At 42.9% G+C, this 11,333-nt stretch overlaps 1 protein-coding gene across 1 annotated transcript in view; it reads right to left on the bottom strand.

Moving 5' to 3' along the window:
* The window catches only part of siah1 (siah E3 ubiquitin protein ligase 1), a 37,751-nt gene that overhangs the window by 2,658 nt on the left and 23,760 nt on the right, over nt 1-11,333 (bottom strand). The window contains exons 3-4 of the mRNA XM_077568373.1: nt 4,314-4,495; nt 2,575-2,871 (exon numbers count right to left, since the gene is read on the bottom strand). Of these exons, the coding sequence (XP_077424499.1) occupies nt 2,575-2,871; nt 4,314-4,495 (479 nt within the window). The remainder of the gene's footprint in view (nt 1-2,574; nt 2,872-4,313; nt 4,496-11,333) is intronic.

The raw sequence follows: 11,333 nt of genomic DNA, 5'->3' as shown, positions 1-11,333 counted from the left end.
CCTTTTCGTGGCCGTTTTATAAAAAGGAACTAGGAATTATATGAAGAGAAATTTGCCATTACTATCATGCAATTTGAAGGGAGAATGCTATATGCTACATACTATAAAGGTTATTTAAGGTTACTTCATGCATCAAAAATAAAAATAGTATTGGTATCAGTAACTACTCAAGAGTACTTACTCGTACTGGTATCAGTCAAAAAAAATTGGTATCAAACATCCCTATTCTTTCTTCTTTTTCTTTTACAGATTATAATATAAGTGCTTCCTCTTGTAAAAACAGCCACTGTGTCAAATCATGCAGTATAGTGTAACCTTGATTTAAAAGACCCGCAACCAATGGACTCCAGATGGAAGACAGAAAATAGCTGTACAGTAGCTGTCAAAGTCTGTTAGTTTCACAATTGCCACAGCGCCATTCCGCTGGCGTTGGGCCAAAACCTTGTACATCCAAAACAGTCACTTTTCAGGAGACCCCAAAAACATGGTTCAAACATGAACATTGCATCATCAACGAAAGTAACACTTTAGATTGGTTGATCATTTGAAAAAAAAAACAAAAAAAACACAAAAACACCAATAACATGTGGACCAATAGTATAGACTTTGGAAAAAAACATGAAATTTGTCATGAGGTTTTGGCCCGACATCAGCGATTTACTGACACAGACCAGTCCACATATTTGCAGATTGTGAAAGAGTTGTCATAGATACAGACTAGAGCAAGCTTGCGTGCCTATGTGGCAGCCATGTTAGCAGGTGCGACTGTGCCATCAAAGTTAATGAAAAGCATGCACATTAGCTTAGCATCACTGTAGGCTCTAAAGGAGTGTATCACATCCACGTGGTCGTATCAACAGCTGCTGTTTAATGTAGCGACTTCATTTATGTGCCTCTCGAACAAGCTTTCCATTTTTGCTACAGTATACTACAGTGTTTTTTTTGGTCAGGCCCTTCTCTACGGCATCCAATCATAATGAAGGTGGAAAAAGAGAAGCTCTAACATTAAATACGTTTACATGCAGTCAATATTCGGGTTAAGGTCAGAATTTCGGTTTCTGAAACAATCGCGGTAACACATTGACATGCGTGGTGTCATTTGTGCACGACTGAAATAACCCGTTTGGACAACAATGCACGGACTACGTAATTACGTAAATAACGTAATTTCCGCTTTTAACATTTTTATGTCACTCGCCACGCTAAATAAAGTAGTCGATTTCCTCCTCACTCCAGAAGTGTGGTTCTTTGCTGCAAGTGTCATGTTTGTTGACAACGGCTTGAGTATTTCCGGTGGGTTACACGCCAGAAGCACAAACTTATATACTTGTATTTACTGTATGTGTATATAGGCACAAATTGTGACGTTTTCGCCGTACAGACACAAAATAATGTGAAAACGCAGTGGAGAAATCAATGTATCCTTTAGCAAGTAGGACCGAGCTGCGCATACAAGTCGTAACTAGATCAAGATTCCTTGCGAATCAAATCAGCGAAGAAGAAGAAAAGAAGGCTAAGAAAAACAATGCACCAATCGTTCGAGATCTTCCGAATGCATTTATATGAGCAAGAATTCCGGTTATGAAAGGAGTAACCCAGGGCTCCTCTTCGTTTTTTTAAAAACCCAAATAAGAGTGTATGCGGTTTTTGTGCATGTTTACATGGCCTTACAAAACACGAATATTGCCAATACTCTGGTTTTAAAAGGGTTATTGCCTACATGTAAATGTAGTCAGCTGCATCACAGAGACAAAATTGAATTAGTCAAGTAAGCTGTCTCTCATTCTTTTACAGTGTTGGACATCATCGCTCCGATTCTGGCGCCTCGATTCAATTTGGTTTCTAACGATTCAAGAGTTTTGCTTTAAATGAGGGAGCTAACCAGTTATTGGGTGGGGGGGCTGCAAACAAAAGATGTATCCAAAGGAAAATGTGTCTAATATAGGCAGTGTAGGAAAACATGCCGTATGCTTGCATGTGTGAATGCTATGCTAAATATTAGATGCATCCATTTGCATTCATGTTAACCTTCTGTTTTAGTTCCAGTTTAACTTGTTGGCATAAAAGGTGTTTTACTAGTTTACTTACCCAATTTGAACTGGTGTGGTAGCTGAGGGTTCGGAAGGTTGAAGATGTGATACATGCAATCAACTCTATTCCTTCAATCTGGAGGGTTTTTTTTATATATTAGAATTGAAACCTCTTTTACACGATATTTTGCGACTGTTGCACTGAGCAGACACTGGTTCTTAGGAATTAAACTCATTAACTTAAGGGTACATGGCTGCTAAGAAGTCCGAGAGGCCCCCCCACCCCCACCCCGCGACATCATTTGATGTGTGTGATGTGCATGAGTCTTACAAAGTGAAACTGAAGATGAATTTTACTAGGCCATAGTGCAGTAAATGTATTTTAATTTTGCATATTTGGCATCTAAATTTAAGTGTTTTGGAATGAAGAAAAACCTAACAATGGAATTGCCACTACTTTGATGACGCTGGCAGCAATGCATTAAAACATTAACAACAGCGCCACCGTGTGGACACTGCACAGTGGCTGGAGTGTGCATCTGACCTGTAGTGTGGTGATGGACTTGTGCTGGTGCATCAAGTGAGGCATGACGGCGTCCAGGGAGCCCTGCCACTTGCAGGAGGCGCCGGGGCACGGGCACGAGTACGGCCGGAACTCGCACAGCTCCTCATGCTCCGTCTTGTCCGTGTGCGGCAGCGTGACTTCGCAGCCCGACGAGGCATATTTGCACGGGAAGAGCACAGAGTTGGCCACCTTTTCCATGGCCAGGTTCCTGATGGAGCCCAGCGGCCCTCGACAGGTGGGGCAGCAGGTGAGTTTGGGACGACAATTGGAGCATACCTGAGAAAGGAGCGTAGGAAGCCTTTGAACTTTAAGACCAGACAGAGTTGACTGCCAACTGGAAGTATTTGTGAGCCCGATAATGAACACGACCATCACACGTTTCTTTCCTCTGCTTTGTGTTACATCTTGGATCATGTCCAAGTTCATCTCACTTGGCAGTCATAGGGAAAATTATTTTATATCCGCCTGACAGGTGTGTTGTTTTACTGCCCTGATCACAAACGGACATGCACCCTAGACACCGTTTATAATGCAACAGTTTTTCAACACAAAGCAGAATACAGACGCTCCCCAACTTACGAACGAGTTCCGTTCCGAGTGGTCGTTTGTAAGGTGAATTTGTTCGTAAGTTGCTTCAGCGCTATATTTTGCTTCAGCGCTATATTTTGTATTCTAATTTATGTTTAAAGCCTATATAAGTATATTGAAGGTTTATATAAGTATGTTTAAGGCTTGTATACAAATAAACTGCATTGGTTTGTACTGAAAAAACTTTTAATAAAATGGAGAGAATACAGTACAGTACAATGTTAGAGAGAGAGCGAGAGACACTTAATAGAAGAACACTTAGGAAGAAGTTGAGGGTCGAGGAGACCCGTTTCGTCGACATTGAAGATCTGCTTAGCCGAATAGCCACCCTCGTCAATGATCTCCTTCAACACTTGGGGGAATCGCTCGGCAGCCTCTTTGTCCGCAGATGCTGCCTCTCCGGACACGGACACATGGTGGAGATTAGCCCTCTTTTTGAAACGACAAAACCACCCGTGGCTGGCAGAAAACGTTTCTTCGGCAGCGCTTTCCCCAGCCTTAGCCTTGACATCCTCAAAGATAGATTTGGCTTTCTCCTGAATGAGCATAAGGCTCAGAAGAATACGCCGCTGCTGCTGATCCTCGAGCCAAATGGTGAGAAGTTTCTCCATCTCTTCCATGAGTACGTAATGAGAAAAAAAATAGAGGAAGAGGAAGGTCGATGCTGGGTGAGCTCTCACAGCGTGGGTAAACTCTCACAGCGCCAAGCGTCGGTATTAGCGGCGGAAAGAAGCACTACACTCGGAAAAAGGCGCACAATACAAAATCGAACTCTTTCCGGACATTTTCCGACACACGCACAGAAATGTTCGTATGTACCGTTGTTCGTAACTCGAATGTTCGTAAGTAGGGGAGCGTCTGTATTGTAGTCTTATTAGTCATTTGACAGCAACAATTTGAGGGGCTGTCAAGACCAAAACTTTGAAAGTGCAGACGAGGACAATGGATGTTATGCATCAAAAAGCTTAGGCTTTATTTCAAGTTCTTACCAAGCTATTTTGTGGTCATTGAAAACAAGTCTGGTAGTCAGGCCGAAATAATAAAAAGAGTCTAATGCAGCAAAATATGCATTTTACATATACTGAGACCTGTTTAACAAGAAACATCCAAGCTGGAGCTCACATACATACCAGGTGTCCCGACTGGCACTGAAGAATGGGGGGCAGGACATAGTCGAAGCACACCGGGCACTCAAACAGGCTGGCCAGGTCACTGTTGGAGGCGGTGGTCCCTGACAGGGTGGGCACACGCTGAGAGGCCGGGCACTTGGACGTTCCTGTGGGCAGCGCGGTGGCAGTCTGGCGACTCATTTCTGATCAAAACACACACACACACATACACACACACACAGTGAAGGGCCGTGAATAAAAGCCGCGTTTTACATATGACATTGATGACGAGCTACTGTTTTAATCCATCCATTCTCTGAAGCGCTTATCCTCACTAGGGTCAACCCCCAAAAAAGTTCTGCCTCAAAACTTATAATTTTTATGACCTTATTTGCGGCTCTCAGAACCGACGTTTGGCCACTTCCGTGATTCCACACATTTATCTCTGTGGATGCACTTTTGCAGTGACTAATGTCTATTGAGATGAAGATGCCTAGGGTGTGGTAGGGGTGTGCTTAAAAACAAAAAAAAAGTCCAAAGTCTAGTCTGAATTGTGTGTGTGTTTGAATTAATTATTATTTCTAATATTTTTTTTAATTCTAAGTTCAGCTCATTCATTTTAATTAGGGATGCACCGAAATGATTTTTTTGGGCCGAAACAAAAAAACGAAAATTAGAATTGCTTGACCGAAAACCAAAAGGCCGGAAAAAATTATGCCAATGTTTTATTATCATTGCATTTATTGTAATGAATTAAAATTATAATATTATTGTAAAATATTTAGGCCTATTTAGCAAGGGCATTTTAACAAAGCATAATATAAATTGAAATGCGTCTACATCACAGACATTTTGGCAAATGGTACATTAAACACCAAACGCAACTGAGCATTTTTTGGCGGTGCAATTGCACTTTATAGTCAATGTACAGTACTTCACACCGGCGGGCACGGATGCGGGCGGGCGGTGCGGATGGTGCATTTGTAGGCTATTTGGAGCGGGACATGGTGCGGCGCACCTAAAATCGTAAAAAAAAATGTTTAAAAATAAATACATTTCTTCGCACCAGCCAATCGGATTTAGGAACGGACTGCAAAGTCCCACACGGCATTCTGTACAGATCTGTAGTCACCCGGTCCTGAGATAGTGGTGTTTACTTGTTTAAAACTGTTGATAGCAATAGTGCTAACATTAGCTAAAGTATTTAGCACGGCCACCAGAATGCAAGTGAAAAAGTGGAAGCGCTCGAGGGGCTCTCAAAGAAAAAAAGGAAGGCACTGCAGGAGAAAGAGTGGCTCACCTGTAGTGCAGTACTCGGCAGCGCGCTCTTTTTCGACATAGTTTACCAAGTGACCCTCTCCTTCTACGGTGTGCACAATGAAGCTGCCGGTACTCACAAACGCCAGCGAGCAGCAAGGCGGATACTCACTCCTGTGTTTGGTGTTTAATTCAAACAGAAACTTGCTTGCAGCGTGTTTTTTGTTTTTGTTTAGTTTTTGCTTGCGTCACCACAACATCCTCTTTCAACCATATTCTTTCGGCTTGAATTTTATTTCTGAAAATTTTCGGCCGAAAATGGCAAAAATTTGCATTTTCGACATTTGGCCGAACATTTTCAGTGGCCGAATATTCGGTGCATCACTAATTTTAATGATTGCTTACTGAGGTTTGCCATTAGTTTGCCTCTAAAAATTTATGGCGATCGAGAGAATTACACATCCAAAATTTCTATTTCCATTCAAATGATTTTTTTTCCACCAAAAATTCCATTCGCAAATACAGATAAACATTCAACATACGTTTTCCATGTAAAATCGGGGTAAATGGGGGAGAAAAAAAATACATCCCATTTTGGGGTGGGGGACAAATAAAATATTAAAATCTATTGAAAAAATAAAATTATGCGCATTCACAGGAGCTAGAAATCTAGAACGCGAATATGCCTTGACTGTAGTTTTAAGTTGTAATATCACTATTTACCACTGGATGGCAGACATGGCTTATTTGTGCTTAGTAGGGATTGATACCTTTCACATTTTAACCGGTAAAATTACCAATTTTCTATACCGGTACTCAACAGTACTTTTGGACTCTTTTTTTTTTTTTTTTTTTTTTTTAACTTATTTGGGTGGTAATAAATTACATTAAAAAAGACAGTTGGGAAGAAGAAGTGGACACGACATGAAAGAGTAATTGGGTACAAATTAATCATTCGTACCGAATGTACCCGACGTGGTCTGTAATGCTCACTAAGTTTTGGCCATATGTTTTGTTGTTCCAAATTACAATGTATATTTACCGTCAAGGTAAAGCTATGTACCTTCGAATTGATTCGGTGGGGGAAGACGGTCCTCTCTGTTTTGTCGACTGTGTACTGCACCTAAAAGGCAGCTGACGGCTCTTAGCGGGTGAGGATGCCGCCAGCACCTCCCTCTAGCCGTGCACTGATTGCGGCTAACTGGGGACATTGCCATGCGCCACCCGGCGCGGAGGCCGTCATACTTCGTAAATTGTATTTGGTTTGGCTTGGTGCCATAAAAGTCTCGCTCGCTTCCAACCCAGGAAATGTATTTTTAGCGTGTGAAAACCAGCGCAAGTGGGTGACCCCAGTACGCTGGTGTACATACAACGTTGTGTGTTCAAGTGCGCCATGGAAAATTGTCAACGCCTCTACTCCTTACAGTCACAACTTGACATGCTTCAGCCCCAAAACATGGCACCGTTTGATTTGTCAAAGTAAAAGCAAACACTCCATATTTATCACACTTTGTTGCGATTAGCAAACCTTTTTTTTTCTTATCACAAAAGCCTGGAATTTGAACAAGGTTGTGTATACTTTATATCCACTGTAGCTATGGTTTGACATCCAGGTTAGTTGCAGCATCTGTATGTGCAAGCTTAATGCTTCTACTCTGTGCTTGCCCATTTGTACACACATCTGCTGTGATGGGGATAATGCCTTTGCGACTATTAATAGTGCTTTTTAGCTGGCAAGCATACCAGCAGCAGGAGCAGCGACAGAAGCCAGAGCTCGCAGCCATGTAATGAGCACAGGACATTGAGATAGTCCGAGGCCAGGGTCACAGTCAGTTAGCATGCACAACTGATATAAGCAGTCAAGGCAGGTCCTTGCAGGCAATGACTCAGTTGCCTAATCCATTTTAAGGACAACACTATGACCACAGCAAAGACAAGAGTGACACTGGTGCATTACAAAGAGTGCATTGATCTTAGAACTGTTTATTCTGGGTATTCATTTAAGCACGTTTACTATTTTGATGTAGGTGCTCTAAAGAAGAGCAATTTTGTTATATTTCTTTTTTTTTTCCTGGAGAGCTCAGTATTGTTCATTCGGTAATTTTACCGATTTGACATGTCATCATCATTGCTCTCCTTTTTTTAAATATATATATATATATATATAAATATATATATATTTTTTTTTTTTTTTGTATGTGGGTGAATATGTGTATGTGCGTGCATTCATTAGTTCACCTAAAACCTATAAATAAAATAAAAAAATCCCATACCCTTTCCCTAAACCGAACACTTCCTGTCAGATTCGTGAGGCAGTCAGGAAACCTGAGAAAGGACCAAAGAAAAGAAAGGAAAGGGAAATCCAGCACCGACCAGACACCACCCACCAGGCCACCAACCAGAGTCCTTCACCAACCCCAGAGACATCTAAATTTCAACAAATCAGGAAGACCTCAAGAGACCAAAGGAGAGAGAGACTGAGGAAAGGAAGGAAGGACAGACGAAGCGGAGTGAGATCCACATACACCAGCCTCCACCGATTCAATGACCTGAGGAAGATTGTGTCTGAGTTTCGATAGATGCTGGTGTGGTGGATCTGGCATGAAAATCTCCACCACAGAGGGGAGCCGTCGCCCCCGCTCCCCCACGACCCCCCAGCCAATTTTGTTATATTTTTGTGAAAGGAGGCAGTTGGTCGACCACCGGGTAGTCTGACACATGCCCGAGTCACAGTCAGTCAGCTACATAGGCCTAATAGGTGAGTGCATTGTAGAGTATGGAAGTGTGGCACTCTCAATGTTCAGTATAGATTTTTGACCGGCAAATATGCTTAAATGTATTTGCAAGTATGTTTGACCATATTTAAATATGGCTGGGTGACGACCACTCTACCACTGAGCTATTTTACAAGGAAATTGCCCTATGTGTCTTGTGTACCCCAACACGGCCAGGGTTGCAAAGGCCCTTTATAGCTGCTGGGATCTCTAGATAATCAAATTACTGTAATTAATCTTTTCATGGGACAACACTGAATAAATTACATTTTGAAACAAAGACAAGTAGTCCGTGAACTACTGTTTATATAGCTCTTTTTCTTTTATCTATACCCTCACATTCACCCATTCACAGACCAGTGGTCGGGCTGCTGCCAAGGAGGGCACTGCCAGGTCCACTGGGCGAAAATCGGGGTTCAGTGTCTTGCTCAAGGACACTTTGACATGGTCACCAGGGGTCAGGATCGAACCCACAACCTCACGGATGGGAGATGACTACTCTACCACTGAGCCACGCCACCCCTGTGCACGGCTTATACAACAGTCGTCGTCTTCTTCTTTTCCTTTCGGCTTTTCCCTTCAGGGGTCACAACAGCGAATCAATTGCCTCCATCTAACCCTGTCCTCTGTATCTTCTGCGCTCACACAAACTACCTACATGTCCTCTTTAACTACATCCATAAACCTCCTCTTTGGTCTTCCTCTTGACCTCCTGCCTGGCCTTTGGAAACTCAGCATCCTTTTGCCAATATACTCCTCTATCTCCAAACCATCTCAGTCTGGCCTCTCTGACTATCTCCAAAGCCTCTAACATGCTGTCCCTCTGATGTACTCATTCCTAATTCTATCCATCCTGGTCACTCCTAAAGAAAACCTCAGCATCTTCATTTCTGCCACCTCCACCTCTGCCTCCTGTCTTTTCCTCAGTGGCACTGTCTCCAGACCAAACAACATCGCTGGTCTCACCACAGTTTTATAAACCTTTCCTTTCATTTTAGCTGAAACTATCACACGACACACCTGACACTTTTCTCCAGCCTGCCTGCACACGCTTCTTCACTTACTACTCGCAAATGTTCATCTCTGCCATCAGTCTAGCTTCAACTACTCTTTCCCATAGCTTCATTGTGTGGCTCATCAGCTTTATTCCACTGTAGTTGCCACAACTCTGCACGTCTCCCTTTTGTTCTTAAAAATGGCCACCAGCACACTTCTCCTCCATTCCCCAGGCATCTTCTCACTATCTAAGATCCTGTTGAACAACCCAGTCACAAATTCTGCTGCTACCTCTCCTAGACACTTCCATACCTCCACAAGTATATCATCAGGAAACATCAGTGCCTTCCCACTCTTCATCCTCTTCAATGCCCTTCTCACTTCATCCTTGCTGCATCCTGGTCCACAACAGTCGCATCTTCTCCTCTGCATTCTCTCTCAGTTTCCTCATTCATCAACTCTTCAAAGTACTATTTCCAACTTCCCTTGACACTACTGGCTTCTGTCAAAACAACTTGCATCCCTATCCTTTATTACCCTAACATGCTGCACGTCCTTCCCATCTCTGCCTCTTTGCCTTGCCAACCAGTATAGATCAGTCTCTCCCTCCTTACTGTCCAACCTAGCATACAAGTCATCAGAAGCCCCATGTTTGGCCTTTTCCACTTCTACTTTCACCTTATGCTGCATTTCCCTGTACTCCTGTTCTTTTTCTTCACTCCTCTCAGTGTCCCACGTCTTCTTAGCTAATCTATTAACCTATACATCTGGATCCACTTCTGCGCCTCCTCATTCCACCACCAAGTCTCCTTATCTCCTTTCCTTCCAGATGACACACCAAGGACTGTCCTACCCGTCTCCCTGATCACATTTGCTGTAGTTGCCCAGTCATCTGGAAGCCCCTCCTGACCATCCAGAGCCCGTCTCGACTCCTTCCTGAAAGTCATACAACACTCTTCCTTTTTTCAGCTTCCACCATTTCATCCTTTGCTGTCTTTGCCGTTTTTGTCTTCCTCACCACCAGAGTCATCCTACACACTACCATCCTATGCCATCTGGCTACACTCTCACCTACCACTACTTTGCAGTCCGTGATCTCCTTCAGATTACACACTCTACACAAGATGTAGATTACCTATGTACTCCTAACGCCACTCTTGTAGGTCACCCTATGTTCCTGCCTCTTCTGGAAGAAAGTATTCCCAACAGCCATTTACATTCTTTTTGCAAGGTCAACCACCATTTGTCCTTCTGCGTTCCTCTCCTGGATTTCAAAGTTGCCCATCACCTCCGTTTCCTGCACCAACATGTCCATTGAAGTCCGCACCAATGACAACTCTCTCTCACTTGTAGGGATGCTCTGCATCATTTCATCAAGGTCCAATCAAAAGTTATTCTCCTCCTCCAGCTCACATCCTTCCTCTGGCGCATACCCACTAACAACATTTATCATCACACCTTTGATTCCTAGCTTCAGGCGCATCACTGACACTCTTAACCTACAGGACGTTCCTAACAAACTCCTCCTTAACGATAATTCCTACTCCATTTCTCTTCCTATCTACACAATGATAGAACAACTTGACTCTTGGTGTTCCTCTTCTCTTTCTTCCTACAAACACACCATCCTCCTCTCCTTCGACCAACAGTAGTCTAGTTTCTACAGACACCCTGTGGGTCAACAGCACCAATGGCGGTCGTTGTTAACCCAAGTTTCGACCAATCCTGTATGTAAGTCAAATATTTGATTCGCATTTTTGATTTGGCCAAAGTTTTACGTCGGATGCCCTTCCTGACACAACCCTCTGTATTTATCCGGGCTTGGGACCGGCACAAGAAGACACTGACTTGTGCTCCCTTGCGGCTACATTACGGCTTATACAACAGTGTCCCTCAAAATATATTAAAATGCAGCAATTAATAATTTTCAAAATATGTGAATACATCCCTAAATTAAAATGCATACGTCTCAATATTTTGTATGACCACCATTTTTTTCCAGCCCTGTCTTAGA

Source organism: Vanacampus margaritifer, chromosome 6 (genome assembly GCF_051991255.1).
Source record: "Vanacampus margaritifer isolate UIUO_Vmar chromosome 6, RoL_Vmar_1.0, whole genome shotgun sequence".
NCBI lineage: Eukaryota > Metazoa > Chordata > Actinopteri > Syngnathiformes > Syngnathidae > Vanacampus > Vanacampus margaritifer.
Note: the sequence above shows the minus strand (reverse complement) of the source record. Positions and strands in the feature narration are given on the sequence as shown.